At 58.2% G+C, this 27,234-nt stretch overlaps 1 protein-coding gene across 1 annotated transcript in view; it reads right to left on the bottom strand.

Annotated features, from left to right (window-relative positions):
* Nucleotides 1-27,234, bottom strand: part of ITGA9 (integrin subunit alpha 9) — a 293,387-nt gene that overhangs the window by 232,241 nt on the left and 33,912 nt on the right. Inside the window, exons 5-8 of the mRNA XM_062179765.1 lie at nt 13,434-13,501; nt 6,095-6,224; nt 3,113-3,198; nt 2,477-2,545 (exon numbers count right to left, since the gene is read on the bottom strand). Coding sequence (XP_062035749.1) covers nt 2,477-2,545; nt 3,113-3,198; nt 6,095-6,224; nt 13,434-13,501 — 353 coding nt within the window. The remainder of the gene's footprint in view (nt 1-2,476; nt 2,546-3,112; nt 3,199-6,094; nt 6,225-13,433; nt 13,502-27,234) is intronic.

The following is a 27,234-nucleotide window of genomic DNA, read 5'->3' as shown; positions in this document are numbered from 1 at the left end:
CTCACAGTACCTACGGCCTGAGCCACCCTGGCACCTGACCAGCCTGGGCAGAGGTGGACGGCTGCGTTAAGTTAGTCTCCAGGCAGCCGGCGCTGTGGCACAGTGGGTAAAAGCTGCTGCCTGCAACACCAGCATCTCACACGGGCACCGGTTTAAGTCCTGGTTGCTCCACTTCCCATCCAGCTCCCTGCTGACGCACCTGGGAAAGCAGCAGAGGATGAACCAAGTGCTTGGGCCCCTGCACCCACACGGGAGACTCAGAAAAAGCTTGTGGCTCCTGGCTTTGGTCAGGCCTTCCCCCAGGCTGTTGAGGCCATCTGGGGAGTGAACCAGTAGACAGGAGATTCTCTCTCTCTCTCTCTCTCTCGCCTGTGTATGTGTGTTTGTAACCCTGACTTTCAAATAAGTAAGTCTTTAAAAAAATAAATAAGTACGGCCGGCGCCACGGCTCACTAGACTAATCCTCCACCTGAGGCGCTGGCACACCGGGTTCTAGTCCCTGTTGGGGTGCCGGATTCTGTCCCAGTTGCTCCTCTTCCAGTCCAGCTCTCTGCTGTGGCCCGGGAGTGCAGTGGAGGATGGCCCAAGTCCTTGGGCCCTGCACCCCATGGAAGACCAGGAGGAAGCACCTGGCTCCTGGCTTCGGATCAGCACGATGCGCCGGCCGCAGCGGCCATTGGAGGGTGAACCAACGGAAGGAAGACCTTTCTCTCTGTCTCTCTCTCTCACTGTCTAACTCTGCCTGTCAATAATAATAATAATAATAATAAAAAATAAGTAAAGTTAGTGCCCAGAGCATGGGTGTTCAGAAGAGAAGGAAGAAGTCCAGGTTGTTGCTGATGCCGGCCTGAGCCGGCCGAGGCAGCAGGGAGTGGAGGGGAGGGCAAAGCGGGTTAGGGGGCTCAGCTGTGACAGAACACCAGGAGGCTCGGCAGCCAGGGTGGCAGCGTGTGTGTCATTGTCGCGCCCCCCCCCCCCCCCCAGCAGTCACCGCCAGGAACACTTTAACTCCAGGCCTCCGAGCTCAGGTGCGGAGCGCAGGGGCGGAGTTCGCACCGGACACACCCTTGCCCGGGGGTCATTTCTTGGAGAAGGGTCTGAAGTGTGGGCTTCCTAGCGCTCACATCCAGGGCCTCCCTGCAGCGCACAGCCTGTGGCTATTTATTTTCTAACCTAAGGCGTGCTTGGAAAACCTCAGTCATTTTCCAGTGTTGTTGCTTCGGGGTTTTGGAAATGTTAGAATAACACAGGCCCGCACAGTTCTCGGGGGGAGCGCGAAGCTGATGTGAGAAAAATGCAATGCTGACTTTTTGGATGCGTTGTTTTTTTAATTCAGATGAGTGGCACCATCCTTCATGATGTCTGCACAGAAAACTGCCCAGAAGTCTGTCTGTGAGTGGGAGATCCGGACTCAGAACAGGGCTCGGCATACCCAATATGGGATTGGTGGGATGTTCCAGGCCAGCAGGCAGCAGGACTAACACAGCAGGGGCAGAACTGGGGCGCGGGGAGGGAACAGCCGCTCTCCCACTGTCTCAGGGCGGGGTCGGGTGGACACACCCCCCAGCATTCTTGTCTCCTGCGGTCTCCTCACTACCAGCGCCGCTCTCCCACTGTCTCAGGGCGGGGGCAGGGGACGCACCTGCCGGCGCGCTCCTGTCTCCCGCAGTCTCCTCATTGCCGGCGCCCTCTGCTCCTTCCCAGAGCTCCACCACGTCCGTCCTCCAAGCTACCCCAAACCTCACGGCCTCAACTTGGCCTCAACCAGGCGATCTCAGCCAAACAGCCCTGGGATGCTCGCTGCACTGAGAACAGCTGACAAGCCCGGGATAGCGTGGCAGCACAGCCAAGGCCTCGTGGCATGGATCGTGGTGTGGATCGTGGCGTGGCAGGGAGCCTTCGGGGCGGGGCCCGCTTCAGGGCAGCCTCCTGTTCTGAGGTTCTCAGAGGGACAGGGTGGCTTCTGTTCGGATTTGTGTGTGTGACCAGACTGGCAGGGACAGTGAGGACACAGGGAGAGGGGTGCCCAGCGCTGGGCTGAGACCGGGACGGCGAGGTGCCGCTGTCCACCTCTGTCCTTTAAAAGCTATCACTCACGTGCAACAGCTCTGCCACGTGTCCTCATCTGCCCTGACCCCCCCGGACTTGCAGGTGCACACGTAGGAGAAGGGGAGAGTGGACACAAAGTCAGGAGGCAGAGCAAGGCCTCGCGACACGTGGGATGCCTGAGCCAGGGACAGCCTCTGAATGTCTGCGCTGTCACTCGGCACCGCACAAACTCAGCTCCTACCGATGCCGCCTAAAGGAAGCCCAGACCCCACGAAATGTGCAGGTTTCACACACCGCTGGGACTAGAGCAGACTGGACCAGCAAACGAACACGAAGCCTCTCTGTGAAAGGTGTAGAAAGTGCCGAGTGACGCCACGTGGTCCCAGCTCGCAAACGGAAACCAGCCACTCACCCCGGGAGAGCTCACCTTTTTACCTGATGCCTGAAAAACCTTGATCAGCGTGCCGGATCGTCGATCGGCTCTGAAAATATAAACCTACGGGTGAAGCAAAGATCTGGTTAGGACGGACGCGAGGACCACGGCTATGTGTCAGCTTGTGCCGAGCGTGGCAGGTGTGCTCATCCCGAGGACGGCCAGGCCGACGGCCCCGTGCAGCCTCGAGATGCGTCAGGAGCCCAGTGATCCCTCGAAACCCCGGGAGAAAAAAGCAGGAGGAGACCTCGGGGCATAACTAAAGCTGCACGAAGCCAAAGCCAAACACGGGAAGGACCCGGAGGGGAGGGCCAGGAAGCTGGACAGCACTGGATGTCACTGCTTTGAATGGTGCGTGATGCCAGGGGTCAGTCTTGGAAACCTCTCTCTCTCTCTCACTCACACACACACACACACACAGAGTCAGCGATAAAGAACAGAGAGGGTGAGCGGGGTTCACACTCTGAGCTCTCCAGCGGAACTCTCAGGCGGAAGGAAGCAGCTGGGGGGTTCTCCCCACTTGTCACACATCCGCCAGCTACCCAGGCGATAGCTCAGGTCAGCGGCCCCTACAGTGGAGGCAGCACCCGCCCCGGCCGACCCCTGCCACCCCACAGGCCTCCCCCTCACCTTTCCGACGCCTTCGTCCTGGGGGGCACCTCCCACCACGTCAGTAGTGGATGGGTGAGAGAAGTGGCCAGCGGTCACTGCATAGCCTGGACAGCATGGGTGGAGAGCAGGGACAGGGTTGAGAAAGATAGGCAGGGAAGAGAAACACCCATCAGAGGGAGGAACTACTCAGGTGGTCCCCGATACAGACAGGTACGCTGCAGCCGCCCTGGAGACAAACCCCCCAGGGAACAAATGGCTGCCCCATCTTCTCCCCGGCACTGTTCCGAAGGCCATGGGGGCATGGAAGAGCGCCTCCTGGAGGCACGCGCTCAGATACAACGCACATGCATCTGAAAGGCGGAACTGGACCAACAGGTGCACGTATACACAACCACGCGGCCCCCACCCCGCTCAAACGACAGCACTGCAGAACCAGAGCCCCCGGGGTTCCCTCCCGCCCCTTCCCAGCCACTGGCAGCCGTTGTTCCGCTCTCTACTGCTACACGCCAGCTCTGCCTTTTCTAAACTCCATTCAGCACGACACCTGGACATTTCTCTGTTTGCTTTTTGCTCTTGGCGCTGAGCAGGTTCCAGGGGATGTGTACGTCCCACCTGTGGCCCCGTTGCTGGGCCCTTACGCGGGCTGCTTCCAGCCTGGGGCTGAGCTGAGTCTCGCTGCTATGAACACTCGTAGACCAGCCTCTGGATGCTACTATTTCTTCTATTCTAGCAGCTCCATGCCTACGTCTCCTGTCCTACAGATTTAGAAAGAGCAGCACGTGGCTAAGCAATGGGGTCAAGATCACACCCAACCTGCGGGCCTCTGGAGCCCTGGCTGATGCCCATGCTCTCATACTCCTTCTAGGGAAAAGGTCAAAGTGGACATGATGGATGGACGGACGGTCAGTCAGCCAAGCAATCTAATGCAAACGTGATCTACGGACAAAAGCAGCGGTGGACTGAGCTTGGTCCTCGTGCCTCTGCCCAGCTGGGAGCTGAGATCCCCCTCCGGCCAGCCCTCTCCCGGCTGCCGTACACGCCCCAAACCTTGCCATCACCCGCAAGCCCCCGCTGGGATCGTAAGCTGCTCACGTCTGTGACGACACCGCGTGGCTGACTCCGCCCAAGCCAGAGCCCACACCGCTAAGAGAAGGATGCGTCAAAGCCTCCAGACGCCTGCAATCCGGGTGGGGGGGGGGGGCGCTGCTCTGTACACAGGGAGACGCCGCAGACCCCGCGGTTTTATTTAAACCACCTTTCTTCTGCCTTCTCCTCACTCCGCTGCAGTGAGCACACACAGGGTTCCTACTAGGCGGCCGGCACTGCGCCACGCCCTGGGAACGTGAGACCCAGCCTTGGCAGGGGTTTGGCCACGGTGGCAGGTGGCATCTTGGCGGCTCACTCAGGGGAGGTGGCCCAGGCTCAGCCTCTGCGCCCCAGCTCTGCCATGTGACGTCAGCGAGCTGCAGGACCTCTCTGCACGTCAGTCTCTTAAACCACAACACGTGGATGATAACGGCAGCCGCCTCATGAGGCTGTGTCAGGAATTCCGTGGACACAGAGCCACACGAGCCGGGCGAGTACAGCAGCCCGCACCCCTGAGGCTGAGAGCAAACCCACGACAGCGCCCATGTCACAGGGAAATGGCCAGGGGCAACTTCCTGCCCCGACCTAACCAGGAACTCCCCCTGACTCCCCAGGCAGGCGGGGACCAGGGCTTCCCCGACTGAAGCTACGTGCCTTGTCCCCTGCGGGCCTCCCTAAGCTCAGCTTCACTTTGGGTCCAGAACTAGAGCACTGGAGGTGTGGACTAAAGAAAAGAATCTTCTCATTGTCATCAGCATGAGCCAAGACAGCCGTCTCTTTTCTTTTTTTCTTTTTTTTTTTTTTTTTTTTTTTTTTTGACAGGCAGAGTGGACAGTGAGAGAGAGACAGAGAGAAAGGTCTTCCTTTTGCCATTGGTTCACCCCCCAATGGCCGCCGCGGTTGGCGCACCGCGCTGATCCGATGGCAGGAGCCAGGTGCTTCTCCTGGTCTCCCATGGGGTGCAGGGCCCAAGGACCTGAGCCATCCTCCACTGCACTCCCTGGCCACAGCAGAGAGCTGGCCTGGAAGGGGGGCAACCGGGACAGGATCAGTGCCCCGACCGGGACTAGAACCCGGTGTGCCGGTGCCGCAAGGCGGAGGATTAGCCTAGTGAGCCGCGGCGCCGGCCCCATCTCTTTTCTTAAACAGGCAGAGCCTGGGCCCAGCACCACCCGTGCTGACGGCTGCTAAATCAAATTGTGTCTTCTCTCTAGAAGACTGAATAGGTAGCGAGAATCAGAAAAATTTCTCTGATTTTTTTTTTTTTTTTTTTTTTTTTTTGTGATGTAGACAGACAAAAGGAGAGCTCGCTCTCATCCTCTGGTCCACGCTCCAAATGCCCACAACAGCCAGGAGTGGGCCGGCCTGAAACCAGGAGTCAGGAACCCAACCTGTCTCCCACGTGAGTGGCAGGAAACAAGTCCTGGAGCGGTCAGCGCCGGCTCCCAGGGCCTGCGTGAGCAGGGAGCTGGGGTTGGGAGCTCGAGGTGGGCACCAACCTGGCCCAACACGGGCTGCCGCTGCCTGCCCTCCCTCCTTGTCAGTAAACCTCAACCCGAGACTGCCACCGTCATGGTCATTTCTGATTCCTCCTAAGAGCCGTTTTGTCACCAGGAGGCAGGGACCCTGTTCAAGAATCCAGAATTTCCTAGCGTTCATTTACATCTGAACCCGAGTAACTGCTCAAATAAGGAAATACAGTGTCTGCTTCCCCCGAGGCGCAGCTGTCAGACTGTTCATCAAATCACCCAGTTTGAGCTCAGTTCCCTCCCACGGTTTCCACTCTGTGTGGGACTAGATCCCACGGTTTCCTGGTTAAAGGCGCCCCAATCAGAACTTCTTCTTTCCACCAACAAAGCTTGGAGGAACTTGGGCCCTCTCGCCGTCTCTCCCCTGTCACCTCCCGTCACTCACCCAGGTAGGTGTACCGCCTGCTCATGATCACGTCATCATTCAGCTTGAAATAGGTGTTGTCCGTCAGGTTCAGCACTTTGACCGTCCCAGCCCAGTAGAACGACCCTGGGGCGCCCATCACCACCAGCTCCTGCCAGAGAGGAACGCAAGGGTTAACGGGGACGGAAGCAGAGGAGGGGTGCAAAGAGGACCACAGTCGATCCAGGAGAACCCAGGAGTAAGTCAGAAATGCCGCACCAAGAGCTTTGTGCAGCCAAGCAAGAGCCACGATGACGGTCGCCGCACCAGGTCCGTGGGCCTTCCGGGAGCTCCTACACAGACAGCATTACGAGGACTGACAAGGAGACAGGAGCAGCGACACGCTGGGTTCCTACCCTGCCCACAGAAGAGGGTGCACCTGCTTGTGTTTCCCCGACTTTACACCAGGATCAAACATGGCAATGGCAAACGACTGGCACAGTCCTAAACCCCAGGGAACTTCCAGCGCTCTGAGAAGGCGGCAACAGCCCACAGCCCCGAGGCAGCCTGCCACCCTGGCTGCACCTGCCTGACACCCAGCAAGACGGAACCAGGAGCCAACATCAGCTGAGACTCTACAGGTCCTCCAGGGGAATCCTCCAGGGATGTGAGACCATCGCTGGGATGCCCACCGCAGACTCGGAGAGCAAGAACCAGAACAGCTCAAGGAAGGGGAGGAGAAGAGAGCGCGGACAGCGCGAGGCGGGATGACTGCCAACCACAGCAGAAGGCCCAGGCGTCCCAGCGTCCACAGCCTGAGACCACGTGATGGCCTGCAGGCATGGTCCCGGGAGACCCCGAAGAAGCTCCTGGTCCTGGCTTTGGTCTGGCCCAGCCTCGGCCATTATGGCCATCTGGGGAGTGAGCCAGTAGATGGAAGACCTCTCTCCCTCTCTCTCTCTCTCTCTCTCTTTCTAATAAATAAAATAAATATTTTTTAAAAAAAAAGAAAAACACATACAAACAGACGAAGGTTGGGAGGATGAGCCCCACTACACGGATGGGTTTTTCCAGACCAGAGATGGGGTGACAGGGACCCCCCCTTCTCTCTCTTACCCCCAAAGCTTATTTTTCGTCTCTCACAATTCTGGGACGGCCGGTTTTCAGGGCTCTGGCGACAACTGCACCGGTCAACTCCTCCAACTAAACCCAGTGCCTCGGACAGCAGGCCCAGGACCCCCGGCTGACGCTGGTCTCCCCAGCACACTGTGCACTCCCCGCAACGCCCCACACCTGCTGTGCTCTGACCCTCCCTCGGCCTTCACAAGTCGGCTGGCATGCGGGTCAGTCTCGGACAACGCTGCTGGGAAAAAGAGAACACAGCCCGAGTCCGCTCCTGGGAGGTTCTGGAAGCGCCAGACTACGACGTCGGACAGCGGTCAGAACAGCGTGCTCCCGGGGCACTGCCAGCAGAGGGGGTGAGGAAGCTTCCCGGGCGGCGGCCACGTCGGCTTGATGAGGATGGGGCGACACGGCGCACCGGCAGAGCTCAGTGTCTGCACGCCCCCTACCACTGGGTCTACCCAACGTGACGTTCAAAGCTGAGACAGGGATTAAAGACGGGCAAGGAAGCCATCGCGCCAACGTGGCACACGTGCTCGCAGGATGACACGGCTCCTTGGCCAAGGCTCCAGCCTCCTTCCCCGGGAGGGAGCCCCATTCGCTGAAGTATCCACACGGCGAGGGAAATAACAGAAAACATTACAGAGATCGCTGGTTCTTCACCCATGATGCCCAGCGGGTACCTACAGTTATGCGTGAGCCATTGAGCACGGGACAGAGGTCACGCCCCTTTGAGTGACCCTCTGGCGGAAGGCACATGCAAGTGTGCGAGATACTTCAGAAAAAAATTCTAGAAACGACACGATCTCTAGAGGAACCCCTGAGCTGTTGGCAAAACCCTCACGGCCAAGGCCACGCAGGCTGGGGGTGGGGAGAGCCCGGCCCAGGCCATGCTCTCATGGCCGACACCCACCACCAGTCCCTCCACTCACCGGAACATCCGGAACCAGACCTCTCCCAACCAAGTTCCGCTCAGCTTCCCAGATGAGAGGGGGCGTGGCCAGGGCGGGCCACCTTTGACAGACAAGCTGCCTTTGAGGACTTGGATCCACAGGGATGGATGCTTGCCTGACACACCCCCATGTGCGCCCTCAGAGGCCACAGCGGATGAAGCTGAGCGACCCCTGCCTGCTCAGCCCCATAAAAGAACAGCTTCCTGCATTTTCCTCTCCTTCCACCCAAAGGAGAGAGACAGGGCCAGGCCTGCAAACCGCAGGCCCGGGTAGGGCCCGTGTACCAGGAAACAGGGCAGCCTCTCCCAAGAGCGTCCATTAGCAGCCTCTGCAGAGGCCCCCACAAGGCACCGTCAGTGGACCGGAGCAGGCGCTGGGGGTCCCGGGGTGTGCCGACCCGGCCTCCACCCAGAGGTCCCCTGGCCCCCAGTGCTGGCAGCACTGGCCAAAGCCTTCTCCCGTGGCTCAGAAGTAGCCTTCACCACTGTCACTCTAGTCAAACACAGAGAGATCCCAGAACACTCTCCGTGGCCCCTTGTGCTGGCCAGAACCCAGTGGGCTCTGAGGCCCTGAGGGTGCTGACCTCACCATCAAGCACCCGGGGCAACGGGGCCATGGCCACAAGGCCAGAGAGGCCGTCCAGTCCAGCTCGGGCAGCAGCTGCGAGCCCACGGAGGGGACAGACCAGTTCCCAGCAAAGGCAAGCCCAATGGGGAGAGGTCAGAGGGAGGGCGGCGGGGTGGGGGCGGCAAGGGGCCCCACAGCCCCATTTCCTGCTTAGCCGCATACAGCTGAAGTCCCCCACTGAGGGAGGCAGCGAGTTCAAGGACCTCCTGTTCAAGGAGGCCGAAAGCCTGGGAACCACAGCAGAGGACAAAAACCACAGGGCCGGGAGACAGTGGTCTGGGGTCCGTCGGCGACCGGGCGACGACGAGGCGACAGCTGCAGGGCCTGCCTTCTCCCTGCCACCCCTGCCTGCACGGAGCCCCCCTCAGCAGGAGCCATAGGGCACTGTGCTCCCTGAGGCCCGAATTCCATAGCCTGGAGCTGGAGCGAGGCCCCCTCATTCCTCCCGTCACCCCGAGCCTGCACCGCCCCTGGGCAGCCTCCCTCCTGCCCCCCACACGCCCCGGACACTCGCTGACTTGCCAGGGGCTGGGACCCTCGCAGGGAACCGCCTCTCTGATTTCGGCGGCGAACCTGGCCTTCCCTCCCACGTCTGAGGGGAGGCGTCTCCCCAGCCCCATCTCAGCACACTGCCCTCAGACAGCCTCCAGCAAGGGCCAGACCGAAGTACCTAGCTCAGGCCGGGCACCAGTGCCTGCGTCCAGACGGCTGCCACAAAGGGCTCTGGGAAGGTGCTCGGCGCCTCACTCTGCAGCATCTGATCCATCTTGCACCAGCCCTCCCAGCGGCTCCCAGAAACCCCTTCCCCTGCTCCCCAGTGCTCTGGCCACACAGCCCCCTAGGCCCTGCCCTCACAGGTTCTAATCCCTCCCCCAACCATTTTGAGCCCTGAACCGTCAGCCTTGCCGGCCTGGACGCGTGGCCAGGCCACAGCACAGCCTCCCACCTGGCCTCCCTCTCCCCAAGCCCCAGCCACCTTCCCAACAGCACTGCCGCCCACTGCGGTGGTCAGCCACTTGGAACACCCAGCGCTCACTCTGCCTGCCGGCGCACTGGACCCACAGCAGAGATAACAACCTAGTCCTTCCTGGGAGGGGAGAGCGCGGCACAGCGGGTTAAGCTGCAGCCTGCAATGCCAGGAGCTGGAACAAGGCCTCAGCAACAGCTCCAGTCCCGGCTGCTCCGCTTCTGATCCAGCTCCCTGCTAACGTGCTGCGGAAAGCAGCGAAGGATCTGCCTGTCAAATAAATATCATAAAATCCTGGATGGATAGATGGATGGGTGGGTGGGTGGGTGGGTGGATGGATGGATGGGTGGGTGAGTGGAAGGAAGGGAGGGAGGGAGGGAAGGAGGGAGGGAGGGCGGGCCACCACAGGAGTGGGTTTGTCCCAGCAGCAGCCACAAGCCACGGGGACTGGAGCCGTGAAGAGTCAGGGTGGGCGAGGCTAGGGAACAGATGAAGCCGGGAAGGAGGCAAGGCCTGCAAGGCTGCGGGAAGGCATCTGGGTTTATCCCAAGTGGGATGGGAAGACACGGGAGCACTGTGCTGATTTTCAAAGATGGCTCTGGCCACGCGTGGGGCAGTCTGCCACCCAGCAAGGGTGGACGAGGGAAGCAGGGGTTCTGCCGGGGGCTGAGGGCAGGACAACGTGGCTCAGGCACGCAGGGTGACAGAGGACGTGGACAGAAACCTTCTGTGATGTGCGTTAGGGGCACAGGAGGTGGGACTTGCTGCTGGCTGCTGGCCGCTGACAGGAGAGTGAGGTAAGAGGAGAATCTTTTTTTTTTTTTTTTTTTTTTGACAGGCAGAGTGGACAGTGAGAGAGACAGAGAGAAAGGTCTTCCTTTGCCGTTGGTTCACCCTCCAATGGCCGCTGCGGTAGCGCGCTGCAGCCGGCGCACCGCGCTGATCCGATGGCAGGAGCCAGGAGCTTCTCCTGGTCTCCCATGGGGTGCAGGGCCCAAGCACTTGGGCCATCCTCCACTGCACTCCTGGGCACAGCAGAGAGCTGGCCTGGAAGAGGGGCAACCGGGACAGGATTGGTGCCCCAACCAGGACTAGAATCCGGTGTGCCGGCGCCGCAAGGCGGAGGATTAGCCTAGTGAGCCGCGGCGCCGGCTAAGAGGAGAATCTTTTAACTTCTGCTCCCAACAGGTATGACGATCGGAGATGCCATTCACAGGGCCTGCGTGGACGTCTGGGCAGAGCAGGTTATTCCAGGAATGCGTCGGCACAGTAGGAGTGACTGAAGGTGAGGGACACGCTCGGGAGGGAGGCTACGTCCCATTCTCCGGTTTGCGAGCGAAGACAGTGAAACCACTGTCCACCCCGTTTTCTGCTGTGGGGGACACTTTCTCCCTCCTCCTTGAACTTGAACAGCGGACAGTGTCTCTCCCACACGAAGGGGCGCCCTCCAAGCGGTGTCTGTCACCAGCCCTCCTCCAGCTCTCCCCCACTGTCTGGCACTGAGTGCCACAGACAGGTGGCCTGGGAGAGCCAGGCCCATAGGCCAAGCCATGGAGTTGGGGTCTTCATCCCCTGTGGAATGTGAAGCCTGGGGTCGGAGTGACGTATGAGACGCTGGAAGATTCCGTAGGCTGCTGTGCAGCAGACACAGAGGTCAACGATGGCCCGGGGTTGGTGATGAAGGTGTCCTCAAACTGTGCGGTGGTGACAGTGACCGTGCCGGGCCCGTACAAGACACCACGCACGCCGTGAGCGGGTTCCACTGCTGCACATGCCAGCACGGGTTTTTAAAGGGGACGGAAGGAGGGCAGCTGGGGACCAGGTATCTCCAGGTGATCATGGTGGCCTTTCTGGAGGCAGGGTGCTGACAATGGACGTGAGGGAGTGACAGCCAAAAGCTGTCGTGCTGGGGCTATGTTTTGGAGGTTTGGAAAACAAGACCCCAGATGAGCCAGAGGTGGAGTGAACAGTGTTGTTTTGTTTTTTCTGTGCAACTGAACAGATGATGGCACCACTCACAGAGCCCGGCGTGTCACTGTGCACATGGCAAGAGTCACCGAAACATTAAGAAACGAGCAGTTGACAGGAAAGTCAAACTTACAGTGGATGAGGGTCACCTTGAAAAATGGTCCTGGGGTGGGCATTTGGCCTAGCGGTTAAGAGGTCGCCCAGGCTGCACAGCTGGCTTCAGCTCCCAGCTCCCCTGCTGATACTGGCTCTGGAAGGCAGCAGGTGCTGGCCCAAGTGGCTGAGTCCCTGCCCCCCACAGGGCAGACTGCATTCCTGGTGCCCAGCGTTGGCCTGGCCCAGCCCTAGCCCTTGTGCACATTTAGGGAGTGAACCAGCCATGGGAGCTCTCTCTGTCTCTCTGCCTCTCAAATAAATTTTTTTAAAAAGAAAGAGAGAGCAGCCATTAGAAATACACCTTCAAGGGTTAGTGCTGTGGCTCTGCCTCTCTCTGTAACTCTGTCTTTCAAATAAATAAAATAAATCTTAAAAAAGAAAGAAGTGGAGCAGCCAGAGCTCCTGGGAGGCAGCAGCTGATGGCCCAGGGATGGGGTCCCTGCCACCTGCTTCCTGCTTCAGCCCAGCACAGCGGCTGCCGTTGTGGGCATCTGGGGAATGAAGCAGTAAATGGGAGCTGAATGTCTCTGAAAAAGAAAATTTGTTTTATTTTATTTATTTGAAAGAGTTACAGAGAGAGGTAGAGACAGAGAGAGGCCTTCCATCTGCTGGTTCACTCCCCAGATGGCCGCAATGGCTGGAGCTAAGCTGATCCGAAGCCAGGAGCCAGGAGCTTCTTCCGGGTCTCCCACATGGGTGCAGGAGCCCAAGGACCTGGGGCCATCTTCTACTGCTTCCCCAGGCCACAGCAGAGAGCTGGATGGGAAGTGGAGCAGCCGGGACCCGAACTGGCATCCATACGGGATGTTGGCACTGCAGGCGGCAGCTTTCACCCGCTGTGCCACAGCGCCGGGCCCTGCTCCACTTCTGATCCAGCTCCCTGCTACTGTGCCTGAAAAGCAGCAGAGGACGGCCCAAGTGCCCGAGCCCCTGCCATCCACATGGGAGACCCAGATGGAGCTCCAGGTCCTGGCTTCAGCCTGGCCTGGCTCAGCCCTGGCTGTTGCAAGCATTTAGGGAGTGAACCAATAGATGGAAAATCCACCTAGTGATTGTTCTCTCTCCCTCCCTCCCTCCCTCCCTCCCCCTCTCTCTACTTTTCCAATAGATAAAAATACATTAATCTTTAAAAAAAAAAAAGTGCCCCTCCAGCCCAAGAGCAGGCTACCTCTGCCCTGCACAGGCCTTGGGAGTACAGAGAGGGCACGGTTAGAGGTGTGGACAGATCCAGGCTCTTCACAAGGCCCACAGTGAGGCACCTACAGTGAGGCACCCCCTGAGTGGCCCCAGGCCTCCCTGCACCCTCTTCGATCAACTCTGTCCATGAGTCTCGGAGTCAAGCCCGCTCCCCTAGAAATCTCCAAAGGAGCCACCCCAGCCCCCTCTGCCCAGTGACCTCCAGCCAGCCAACGCCCCCCCACAACGCAACCAGGTTTAAATACCTTTCCCCAGCGTGAGGGCCAGAACCCCCCACCCAGAGCTCAGGCGTCTGGAACAGAAGCCCAGCGCCAGCGCTTACCAAAACCACGCTAGGCAAGGAAACACACAGCCCCCAGAGAAGAGCCGCGCCCGGAGAGCTGGCACCCACCTCGGTGCAGAAGCCGGCGATCCCCGCCTGGCAGGAGCCGTGTTCCTCCCCGTACTTCTTCTTGTACTCTACAGGGGAGGGAGGAAAGACAGCAAACCTCAGCACGTCCGTGCACGCCAGCTGTGTGTGCAGCCGCTGCGGGCTGGCCCCAGGGCGCCGTCCAGCCGGGGGTGCGGAAGGGAAGTCTCCGGAACCCACCAGACCTCAAAAATCCAGACCCCAGTGCCATCAGGTAGGGAGGCTGCCAAGTGCCCTGGGCCGGGGGGTGATGGGGGTGGAAACTTCCTCCGCTCCTGCGGGATAGGGAAAAGGGGTGAGGCAGCCACAGCAATCAAGTGGGAGGGCTGGGGACAATTATTTCATTGACTTCAGAAAGCTTGGGGATCCCTGGTGGGCCCAAGGAGCTAAAAACATGACCCAGAAATGGAATAATGTGGCCATCCCAGCACGGTGTCCCCTGGAAAAAATCCAGCCCTCCTCCAAAGACACCCGATACAGCTGCAGGCAACGTGCTTCCCATGTCCAACCCGGAGCAGGGGCGCCCCGCGGGGGCGGGCAGCAGCACCGGCTGCACTGGGGATGGCCGTGCACAGCCACCCCACGTGCTGACGCCCCTGTCTGCCTTGAGTGGGAGGACGTCCCAAGGCCAGAAGCAAACAATGGGTCCACTCCTTTCCTCAGGCATCCCTTGGTTCCCAGCGCACAGGGGCGTTCTGCAGTTGCTGTTTATTTTTAAGTCGGCAAGGAAGCGGAAGGAAGCTTTGATGACGGTCGGCCTGTGCCAGGCGCTGTGTGAAGTGCCTCTACTCACACCATTTCATTCGGCATCATATCCTTGTCCCTGGGAAGCCACGCCCCCACGTGCTGAAAGGTACGATCGTGGAGGCCCAGAGAGGTCCACAGCACCATCCAAGGCCACACGGCTCGCAAACGCAGCTTCCTCTCACCTCCGAGACCTCTCCAGGTTATGCAAAGTGGGGGATGACACGAAACCCAGAGAAGCGGCTGGATGTTCGAAATTACTTCAGGGATAAGGACAAGAAGCTGGAGAGATGCAGAGCGACTCAAATTAATCACGCAGGACACTGACACTGGCTGGACAGGGGAACCACAGGCTGTCCCTGGGCACCCTTGGGTTAGGGGCGACCCAACAAATGGCCCAGAGAAGCCCGCTCCACTCCCCGGGCTCCTGGCCAGTCTCTAGTACCACGAAAAGCAATGTATTTATTTTTGAAACACAAAATAAATAATACAAAGGAACAATGCAGCTGCGATTGCAACACAGTACCACTTCCTGCGGCTCAGCATCTACTCCAGGAGGTGGGGGCGGGGAGGACCCTGGGGAAATATACAGAGTAATTCAGTTTCTAACAACACTCACCGCAGACCTAGTAACGCGTTCCAGTAAGTGGCCATTAAGCGGCTGCTACATGACAACAGAATGTGCACATAGTTAGCCCTCTTCCGTGGGAGGGCGGGGTCAGCCCCTCCAGCCTCACTCGCCACCGGCCAGAAGGCAGCCAAGTGACCTGCGGAACTCACTGGTTCCCTGCAGAATCTCGCATCAGGGCTGCGTGCTGGGGGCTCACACACAGTAAAAATTATCCCACATCAAACTGCACGATGGCAAGGAGGATCAAAACGCCCCAACCCGAACAAACAGCTACAAACTGCTGCTGGGAGGGCTGGCACACAGCCCATCCACCCCACCGACTCTCTTGGGTTAAGCCCACTGGCAACTCATGCCGCAGAAATCCAGACCCCAAAAGCTGAAACAAGTAGGTCCGGACCACCTGACCAACCCGGCCCTCCTCGGTGCATGCCACGAACGGGAATTCTTTGGGACTCTCATCGTCACAACAAATGGTCTCAGGGCTGCGGCTGTGGTGCAGCGAGCCGAGCTGCTGCCTGCGAGGCTGCTATCCCGCACCCGAGCACTGGTGGAGTCCTGGCTGCTCCGCTTTCCATCCGGCTCCCTGCTAATGCGAGTGGGAGGCAGCAGAAGATGGCCCAGGTACTTGGGCCCCTGCACCCACAAAGGAGACTGGGATGGAGTTCCAGGCCCCCAGCTTTAGCCTGGCCAGACGTGGCTACTATGGCTGTTTGGGGAGTACATCAATCAACAGAGGAAAGATCTCTCTCTCTCTCTCTCTCTCTCTCTCTCTCTGGCATTGTGTGTTTTGAAAGAATGAATAAATAAATACATCTTTTTTAAGAGTTTATTTATTTATTTGAGAGGCAGAGTTACAGACAGAGAGAGGGAAAGGCAGAGAGAGAGAACTTCCATCTGCTGGTTCATTCCCCAAACGACGGCAACAGCCGGAGCTGAGCTGATCTGAAGTTGGAAGCCAGGAGCTTCCATTGGGTCTCCCATGCGGGTGCAGGGGCCCAAGGACTTGGACCATCCTCCACTGCTTTCCCAGGCCACAGCAGAGAGCTGGATCAGAAGAGGGGCAGCTGGGACATGAACTGGCACCCATATGGGATGCCGGTGCTGTAGGCGGAAGCTTAGCCTACTACTTAAAACATAAATAAATATTAAAGCAAACAGTCTTGAGGTCTCTTAGTGATGGGGACTCCAAAACACTCAGACACAAGAACCGCAGAGCGTTTTCCCAACCTCCTCCGCGAGCCGTGCTGTGAGCTCTAGGCCTGGAACAGGACGGAGGGCTCGGTGGTGACCACAGCCTCCTGGGCAGTGGGGAGCACCCCAAGCTGAGGGTCTACAAGGGGAAGCCCTAGCCAGCGCCCTCTGCCTCGGCCAGCAGGAGGCACCGTTTCGGGACCACCCCTCCCCAGGCTGGGCCTGCGCCACCTGAGATGTGCGGTACTGGGACACACACGGAAGGGATCACATCACGCGGCTTGGCCCTCCCTCTCTGAAACCAGGGGTCTTGACCGGCCTTCTCGGGTGCTCTCAGCCCAGGACACGAGCAATGTGGGGCCCGTGTGTGGTACCCCACCCCACACTTCCCAGCTGGAGGGCAGGCGTGTTCCACTGACTTGGAGTGGGACAGAGTCCCGTGGCTTCCACCTCCTACCCCGGCGCCCACGCACGCTGCCCTAGGGGGGCTCAGCTGGAGTCGCCCGCTCAGGGCTTCAGTCCCAGCCTTCCAGCCCCTCTGTCCAGGGAAAGGCGAATGCTGCCCCCTCCTCCTCCAGCTCATCACAGAGCTGACTCAGCACAAGGAGAGCTTACTCATCCCAGGTCCCTGCACCAGCCCATGCTCACCGATGCTGCGCTCAGACGCACAGCCCCACGCACAGCCCCACGCGCAGCCCCAGGCCCACGTGCAGGTTCCTCTGGCCACACAAGGTCCCGAGCGCCCCACGCTGAAGCTCCGCCTCCCTGCAGACTTCAGCCCCGCCTTCCTCTCTCCTGTGAGCCCCCCCCCCCGCAGCCCTGCAGGCAAAGGAGCCGTGCTCTGGGCTGCAGACCTCGAGGCCTTAGGGCAGTGGGCAGAACCCGCAGGATGGGCCTGCAGGGCCGTCCACTCGAGGGTGGCTGCTTCTCCAGGAGCTCGAGGGACACCCAGGCCGCGGTTCTTTGCCCACCCCTGGCAGGCCGTCCACCGACCCTGCGACAGCCCACCCCAGGGGCCTCTGCACGACCTCGCTGTGTCGGTGTTCAAGGCCTGCCCTCAGCACAGAGCTTTCCTGCCAACAGCCAGACCCCCTCCAGCACGGCAGGGAGCAGCCTCTCCAGAAAGAGGCTGTCCCGGTCAGCCTCAGCCTGGGCTGCAGGACACCACGCGAGCCCCAGCAGCCCCAGAGCCCCGCTCTCAGCCCAGCCAGCCTCTCACTTCCTGTTAAACACATACACACGCAGCCAGCCATGTACACACACACACCCCAGCCATCTACACACACACACACCCCAGCCATCTACACACACACATCCCAGCCATGTACACACACACACCCCAGCCATGTACACACACACACAGCCATGTACACACACATACCCCAGACATCTACACACACACACTCCCCTAGCCATCTACACACACACTCCCCAGCCATCTACACACACACACCAGCCATCTACACACACACACACCCCTAGCCATCTAGACACACACACACCTAGCCATGTACACACACACACCCAGCCATCTACACACACACACCCCAGCCATGTACACACACACACAGCCATGTACACACACATACCCCAGACATCTACACACACACACCCCAGCCATCTACACACACACATCCCAGCCATCTATACACACACTCCCCTAGCCATCTACACACACACACACCCAGCCATGTACACACACACATACCCAGCCATGTACACACACACACACACCCCAGCCATGTACACACACACCCCAGACATCTACACACACACACTCCCCTAGCCATCTACACACACACTCCCCTAGCCATCTACACACACACACACACCCAGCCATGTACACACACACACCCCAGCCATCTACACACACACACACACCCCAGCCATGTACACACACACAGCCATGTACACACACATACCCCAGACATCTACACACACACACCCCAGCCATCTACACACACACATCCCAGCCATCTATACACACACTCCCCTAGCCATCTACACACACACACACCCAGCCATGTACACACACACATACCCAGCCATGTACACACACACACACACCCCAGCCATGTACACACACACACACCAGCCATGTACACACACACCCCAGACATCTACACACACACACTCCCCTAGCCATCTACACACACACTCCCCTAGCCATCTACACACACACACACACCCAGCCATGTACACACACACACCCCAGCCATGTACACACACACCCCAGCCATGTACACACACACACAGCCATGTACACACACATACCCCAGACATCTACACACACACACCCCAGCCATCTACACACACACATCCCAGCCATCTATACACACACTCCCCTAGCCATCTACACACACACACACCCAGCCATGTACACACACACATACCCAGCCATGTACACACACACACACACCCCAGCCATGTACACACACACCCCAGACATCTACACACACACACTCCCCTAGCCATCTACACACACACCCAGCCATGTACACACACACATGTACCCAACCATGTACACACACAAACACCAGCCATGTACACACACACCCCAGACATCTACACACACACACTCCCCTAGCCATCTACACACACACTCCCCTAGCCATCTACACACACACACCCAGCCATGTACACACACACATGTACCCAACCATGTACACACACACACCCCAGCCATCTACACACACACACACCCCAGCCATCTACACACACACCCCAGCCATGTATACACACACACCAGCCATCTACACACACACACACACCCCTAGCCATCTAGACACACACACACCTAGCCATATACACACACACACACCCAGCCACATACACACACATGTACCCAACCATGTATACACAAACACAACAGCCATGTACACACACATGCACCCAACCATGTACACACACACACACCCCAGTCACCTACACACACACACATCCCTAGCCACCTACACACACACACAGAGCCATCTACATACACACACCAGCCAGCTACACACACACACACCCCAGCCATGTATACACACACACCAGCCATGTACACTCACACACACACACCTCAGTCATCTACATATACATGCCCCTAGCCATCTACAGACACACAGCCATCAAAACACACACACACCCCAGCCAGCTACACACACATACACCAGCCAACTACACACACAACCAGCCATCTACACACACACACATACACCCCAGCCATCTACACACACACATACACCCCAGCCATCTACACACACATACCCCAGCTATCTACATACACACATACACTCAGCCATCTATACACACACACACTCACACACACCCCAGCCATCCACACACACATACCCCAGCTATCTACATACACACATACACTCAGCCATCTACACACACACACACACACACACACCCCAGCCATCTACACATACACACCCCAGCCATCTACACACACATACCCCAGCCATCTACATACACACACAACCAGCCATCTACACACACACACATACACCCCAGCCATCTACACACACACACACACACCAGCCATCTACACACACATACCCCAGCTATCTACATACACACAACCATCTACACACACACACACACACACCCCAGCCATCCACACACACATACCCCAGCCATCTACATACACACACCCCAGCCATCTACACACACACACACACATACACACCCCAGCCATCTACACACACATACCCCAGCTATCTACATACACACAACCAACCATCTACACACACACACACACACACACCCCAGCCATCTACACACACATACCCCAGCCAGCTACATACACACACAACCAGCCATCTACACACACATACACACACACCCCAGCCATCTACACACACACACACATACAAACACATTCTGCGCTGGCCCCTGGATGCCCACTGATCCCGAGCAAGTGGGAGAGGGTCTGCGAAAGCACTCTACAAAGTGAGGAAGGTGACCCCACAGTGAACTGACCCCTGGCTTCCCCTGTGACCCAGGACTGGCTGAGCTCCAGCGATTCCCAGGAGACACTGAGCGCCACCCACAGACCCTGCGACTGCTTCCACTCCTCACCGTGCCAGTGCTCTGGGCGAGGGACACCATCACTGCTTTAATCTGACTTCATCCTTCCCCCCTCAAAAAAAAAAGATAAACAGGGCAGGCTGAGGCTTCTCCCGAATCCACCTTCTGACTGCCCACACACGAGCCTTGCTTCCCCGAAAAGCACACACAGTGAGCCCCCGGATGTGAGGAGCCCACCAGCTGCAGAGCAAACACTCTTGGGCAGAAGCTGCACCAGAGCCGGGCAGGTGCAGGCCTCCCTCATCCTGACTCCCTGACCGGTACGGCAGAACAACTGTCTACACGGCGTCTGCTCAGAGTGTTACAAGTCACCCAGAGATGCTGTGACGTGTGCGAGAGGGTGTGCCCCGTTCTGTGCAAACGCTCTGCCGAGGCCAGAGGGACTTAGCATCTTTGGATCAGGGCACGGAACTTCCCAGTTCCCACACAGATGTTGTCTTCAGATTTTTGTTTTTGACTTTTTGACTTATTTGAAAGGTGGAGTTACAAAGAGAGAAGGAAAGACAGAGAGAGAGAGATCTTCCATCTGCTGATTCGCTCCCTAAATGACCGCAACAGCTGGGGCTGGGCCAGGCTAAAGCCAGGAGCCAGGAACTCCATCTGGGTCTCCCACGTGGGTGCAGAGGCCCAAGCCCTTGGGCCATCCTCTACTGCTTTCTCAGGCCACAGCAGGGAGCTGGATTGGAAGTGGAGCAGCCGGGATGTGAACCAGTGCCCAAATGTGATACCAGTGTCGCAAGCACAGCTTAACCCACTATGTCACAACTCCAGTCCCTAAGATGGATTGATTTTGGAAAGCAGAGTGATGGGGGGGGGGGGGGCAGGCTGGGAGAGAATCCTCCATCTATTGGCTAACTGCCCAAAATGGCTGCAATGGACAGGGACAGGCCAGGATGAAGGCCAGTGGTCAGGAACTACATCCGGGGCTCCCTGTGGGTGGCAGGGACCCGAGTAGCTGATCCATCACCTGCCGCCTCCCAGGGTGCATTGGCAGGAAGCTGGGTCAGAAACGCAGCACTGGAACCGGCTGACCCACCGGGACGTGGGCCTCCCAAGCACAGACTAGCCCCCTGTAGCACGATGACCGGCGTACCTCCCCGACACGGAGGAGCAGCCCCAGCCACGGTGCCACGCCTGACGCCGTGCGGACAGGATCTACGGACAAGATCCGGGAAGCACAGGATGGGGCTGAGCAGAGGACCCAGACACGGCGCGGGGCAACGGGCACAGCTGGGACACCTGCCTCCGCCTTGGTGGCTCTGCACCACCAGGCCTGCGTCACACACTGCAGGCCGCTAAGTCAGACAGCTCCTGCATTCTAAAAATGGTAGCATCGTCCTCGGTGTGCTCACTGGTGTTATTAAACACTGTCTATAAACAGAAGGCAACTCAGAGAGGAAAAAAACACACTGGTTTCCAAATGTTGCGTCAGCAACGCCATGCGTGGGCCCGCACTACGGCGTGTTAATTCATTCAAGGCGGCCACGGTGGGGCGGGGCCCCCTCCTCGGCCCTGTCCTGAAACACCGGGCTAGAACCACGGCACAGACATGGAGGTTCACACACGGCACGCGTCCTTCCTGATGGTCTCACCCCGCTACCCACCCGAGAAAGTTCCACCTTTCAAACCTGGCCTTTTTAACTGATTATAAAATAATCGTTCCCTAAGTACCAGGCTTAGCTCTGAAATAAATTGGGGGAAACAGCTTCCCGCCTTCCATCATTTCTAAATTTCACCAAGGAGTGGCAAATCCGAACACTCCAGATTCCACATTTGTTCAGAGGACAGTGCCTTGGGGCAGACAGACTCTAGCGCGGGGGGTGGGGTGGGGTGGGGGTGGGGGGGGACTGAAACACCCCCCACGGGGCAGGAGACGACACTCACTTCCCAGGAGCCCCGATACTGAACCTGGAGCCACACAGAGGAGATTGTCATGGCCCCCACGCAAATTCATGACGCGTTCCCCATCCTTTTGGGTACAGGAAATAAATAAATAATAAGCAGAAAACAAAGCAAATGAGCTAGGTTAGAGAAGAAGGGAGACTATTTTATCCAAATAATTCCTGATTAAGCTATGGTAAATATTAAAAGCAAAGGGCACAAAGCCAGAAGCTTGCCATTCAATGAAGTGAGGAACAAGAGTCTTAGAAGCGGAAAAGGAGCTCTGGGGAATGTGTCACAACCCTGCCCCACCCAGTCCTTCCTCAGGTGAGGACCCAGCAAGTGGTGCCTCAACCACCACCCAGCCGGGGGCTCCCGCCTCCCCGTGCCCTTGGCCACACCGCACGGCCCCCTGGAGCTCTCTTCAGTCCCCAGTGGCAGCCTCTCAGCCTCCAAGAGCACACAGGCAAACAAAACGGGGCACCTGCATCGAGGAACACCACTCGGGCTTCAAAGGCAGGAAACTCCGACACCTGCTACGTGACGCCCTCGAGGGCCGATGCTCAGTGAAGCCCAGCCACTCCCACCCCTGCCCTGCTCCACTTCTGTGGAAGGGAGCTGGGGCGGCCGAATCCACAGGGGAGGAGAGCAGGATGGGGATGGTGGGGGCAGAGAGCGAGGACTGTTGCTGAACGGGTACAGAGGTCCGGTCCGGGGTGATGGAAGGAGATGGACGTGGTGAAGGTTGCACAAGGCGAGTGGACTTCATGCCACAGAACTGCACCATAAACACTGTTAACAGGGTCGACTTTACGTTATAGCCTCTTCTACAAGTGTAAAAAATTTACCTTAAGGGGCCAGCGCCGCGGCACAGCAGGTCAAGCTGCCACTTGCAATGCCAGCGTCCCACGTCAGAGTCCAACCTGTACCCACGTGGGACACCCAGCTGCAGCTCCTGGCTCCACGCCTGGGCCTGGCCCAGCCCCAGCCCTGAGGGAGTGAGCTGGTGGACGGAAGATCTCTCAATATCTCTCTCTCCCTTCCTCCCTCCATCACCCTGCCTTCCAAACAAAGCAAATTTTTTATTTTGAAAAACAGTTTTGTAATCTTTAAATAACTCCTTGCACCCACAATCTCACCACCCGTCTTGCTGACTGCACTTCAGAAGGAGTAAGAGGCCGCCCCCCAGGCAGGCAGCGTCCGACAGCTGATCTACACGTGATCTACACGTCCTGCTGCGGCACACGGAACACTCACACTGCAGCGGAACCTCCAGGTCGGAACCAAGCAGAATTCCAGGCTGTGGTAACACGGGCACTGAACGCCGGACAGTCACCTGCCGTCCCCATATTAAAACCACACGTCTGGAGCGGGGCCGGGCAGGCCCAGGACACGCACAGCTCAGCCCCTTGGCAGCCATCTGCCTGACTACGGGCCAGGCCTACCCGGGGACCAGCGAGAACCTGTACGTAAAATCGCAAAGCCTTACCCTGGCTTCCAAAGTCTAGAACATTAAACTAACAGAACATCTCTGTCATGGGCCACGGCACCCCGCCATCACCAACACCCTAACTGAACAGGCAGCCACCGAGACACCCGAGGGCCAGCACCCCTCCCCTGCTTAACGTGCCCGTGCCCCTCACCCACCTTCGGTTTTCTCATTCCTACACGAGGGACAAGGACGCTTACCCCGACACGATGCAGGTCTCAGATGGGAAGTACCCAGCACAGCACTCGGCACCTGCTAGGAGCCAACGTCAGGTGACCCCGAACCTGTCAGCTTCTCACAGAGACACAAAACCCAAGATACACATCTCACAGCTATGCGCGTCCAGAAGCAGGTGCGTAAGGAACAAACTGGAACAAGAGGCCGTGTCAGCCATCAGCCATGCCACACCGTGCTGGGAAACACATCTGGAACACAGAATACAGTTTTGCCCAAGAGGAAAATTCTTGGCTCCAAAGGCAAAGCTCCATGGGCCTCCTGGCACCCAGGAGAGTCACCCCTGCGGCCTGGGGCCTCCTCCTTCACCCCTGGCTGCCCCTTGGGCCACCCTACCTCTCCCCGACCAAGGCCTCCAGCCTCCTCAACCGGCCGTAACAGAGCTGCACCCTCCCGGTACCTGGCGGTATGTACTTCAGCAAGGCAATGCTTCCGAGAGCTCGTAGGAAACTAGAAAGCCCTGTGCAAGTGCAGAGGTCCCTGCTTCACACACAGTTATGGGGCTTGTTGAGCCCTCAAACGGGACACCTTGGCCTTTGAGGGTTCTCTCCAACACAGAAACACACACCGCAGAACCTGCACTGCTCTTCGTCTGTAGGTGAACCCTGGTTGATTTGTATCCCCTGTGGAGCCAGAATATCTTCCCCATTGCACGAGCGACTGTCTCCTTCCCCAGAAGTGAGCCCTGCTGGAACACAGCGCATGCAAAACACGAGAGGAACAAAAGGCCAGCCACCCCTCGATAATAAAAAAGAAGCGGTGTAGAAATCTTTGGAACCGATGCAGCAGTTTTAAAGTGCGGTAAAATCTGACAGTTATGCATTGACGGTCCCAAGCTTGAGAACGTTTCAACGTGGCAGGAGTTACACTTTCAATCACGGTCAAAGGCAGGGAAAGAGAACTTCCCAAGCGGACAAACTGAGCAAATACAACCTTCAAGGACAGTCCAGAAATTATAACCTCAAGAGCTCTTACGATCATCTTAGTCAGACCCAACTCTCTACCCTCCACTATCTGATACTGAAACAGGATGTACTGGACACATCACGTGAATCTTTAAGAATGCTATTACCAGGAAGCTAATAGGAAAATTCACATTTGGGACGGGCGGGCACTGTGACCCAGAGGGTTAAGCCACTGCCTGCAGCAGTAACACCCACGTGCGAGTCCAGGCTGCTCCAACCCAGCTTCCCTAACGCACTTGGGAAGGCAGAAGATGGCCCAAGCACCACGCCACCCACATGGAAGACCCAGACGGAGTTCCAGGCCCCGGCTTCAGCCTGGCTGAGCCCCAACCGCTGCAGCCATTTGGGGAGGGAATCAGCACGTGGACAATCTCTGTCTCTCCCCCTCTCTGTCACTCTTTCAAATAAATACGAGATTTTTTAAAAATAAAATTCCCAGGGTCACTGCTGTGCTGTAGTGGGTAAAGCCGTCACCTGCGACACAGCAGCCATATGGGCACTGGTTTGAGTCCCGGCAGCTCCACTTCCAATCCAGCTCCCTGCTAATGTACCTGGGAAAGCAACAGAAGAGGACGCAAGTGCTTGGACCCACTGTGGCCATTTCGGGGATGAACCAGCGGACGGAAGTTCTCGCTGTGTAACTCTGCCTTTCAAATCAACCAATCTTAAAAAAAAATTAAGTAAATAAAATTCCCATGCATTGAGCACACACTCAGAGCTGGGTCCTGTGTCAACATTTTCTGTGCACCTCAGACACTTCTTAAGTGGGGGTTAATCTCCCCTCCCCCTATGACAGATGAGGGCCCTGGGACCTTCCGGAGCTTCCGAGGTCACCAAGGCAGGAGGCAGGCACACGGGCTCCATCCGAGGAGTGCGCCGCGGTGAGCCGGGCTCTGGAGGTGAGGTCTGAGGATGAGGTGAGCGCCGCTCGCTCGCCACGGTTCTTTATCTGCACCTTGTCTTGAGCTGCCCCCCAGTCACCCCGCACTCGGAGGTCCCTCTGTCGCAATGCCAGGAGGACTTGTGGCCCTCTCACTGCCCCAGCCTTCGCACTCCTGGGCTCAGGGCCCGGGGACTGCTCTTGGGAGCCCTCGGATCTGAAGTGGTGACAGGTGCAATGGCAGGCAGGCACCCGCGGCTCCGCCTTGCGCCCGGGCTCCAGGTGGGACGCTTCACGCCCTGGCCTCGGCCCCTCCGCATTTCCCGGCTCCAACAGGAAATTCTGGTGGCTTTCCCCGCCCAGCCGCAGCCAGGAAGCCCCTGGGCAGCCAGAACACTGCCCTTGTGCCAAACCAAAGCCCGTGCGCTTTAAAACTCCAAAGCTTGAGCCGCCACAGAAAGGTGCTCACGGGTTTCCTGGAACAAGCCCAGCTGAGCCCGGCGAGCGTCCTGCGCCCCCTCCCCGTGAGACCCCCAAGAAGGCCTCGGGCAGAAGCCCGGGTGCTCCCTCTGCGCATGTGCACCCGAGCTCTCTTGCCAGCTCGTGGGGTAACTCGCAGAGCTGAGCGCACAGGAGCCATATAGCATCCAGCCCGGGAGGGCCCAGCCGCAGGCCTGAGGCCGCAGGCACCTGGAGAAGAGCCAGGGCGCGACCACAGAGCCAGCCGAGCCCCCTCCCCACACGCCCTGTGCACAGCGCGCTTGCCACCCCTCTTCCACGGCCTCGGCAGGCCACACACGCCGTGTGGGTCTCCATCCCCACCGCAACCCTAAGAGGAAACAGCCCTCCTTAGGGCCACCTTGCCTTTGGGCGCAGCAGGGCCCCCGGGGAGGAGGCCCCCAGTGCACAGGCACCCCTCTCCCTCTTTAAACTTCCTGCTCCCTCTCTGCCTCCCCTGTGGGTGGGGGACTTCTTGGCAGCTGTCACCACGGTGATACCTGCCTGGTGCCTGGAGACACCAGGGACTTCAAAAACTCATGAAAAATGGAATAAAGAATAAGCGACTGTGATGCGCAAGCGTTTTGGAATCCATGCATATAAGGGGTCTGAAGCCGCCACTCGAGGCCCGCGTCCCTCACCAGAGTCCAGCTCCACACCACTGCACGTCCTGGGAAGCAGCGGTGGCGGCGCAGGTACTTGGGTTCCTGCCACCCTTGGGGAAGACCCGAACTGAGTTCCTGGCTCCCACTGCCATCCGATGGTTCACTCCCCATGTCCACAGCAGCCAGGGTTGGGCCAAGGAGGCACCAGGAGCCGGGAACTCAATCCTGGCTCCCACGTGGATGGCCGATTACCTGAGCCATCAATGCTGCTTCCCAGGAACCAGGAAATAAACCAGCCCAGGAGCTCTGACACAGGACAGGAGCAGCTGAACCACGAGGCCAGACACCCGTCCCTAAACTTCTCTTTTAATTCCATTTTCCATGAACTTTTTTTAATTTACTTTATTTATTTATTTATTTGAAAGACACTGTTAGAGAGAGAGATCTTCCATCCACTGGTTCACTCCCCAAATGGCCACAACAGCCAGAGCTGCGCCAGGCCAAAGCCTGTGGGTGCAGGGGCCCAGGCACTTGGGCTGCCATCTGCTATTTTCCCAGGCTATTCGCAGGGAGCTGGATCACAAGTAGAGC

Source organism: Lepus europaeus, chromosome 2 (genome assembly GCF_033115175.1).
Source record: "Lepus europaeus isolate LE1 chromosome 2, mLepTim1.pri, whole genome shotgun sequence".
Classification (NCBI taxonomy): Eukaryota; Metazoa; Chordata; class Mammalia; order Lagomorpha; family Leporidae; genus Lepus; species Lepus europaeus.
Note: the sequence above shows the minus strand (reverse complement) of the source record. Positions and strands in the feature narration are given on the sequence as shown.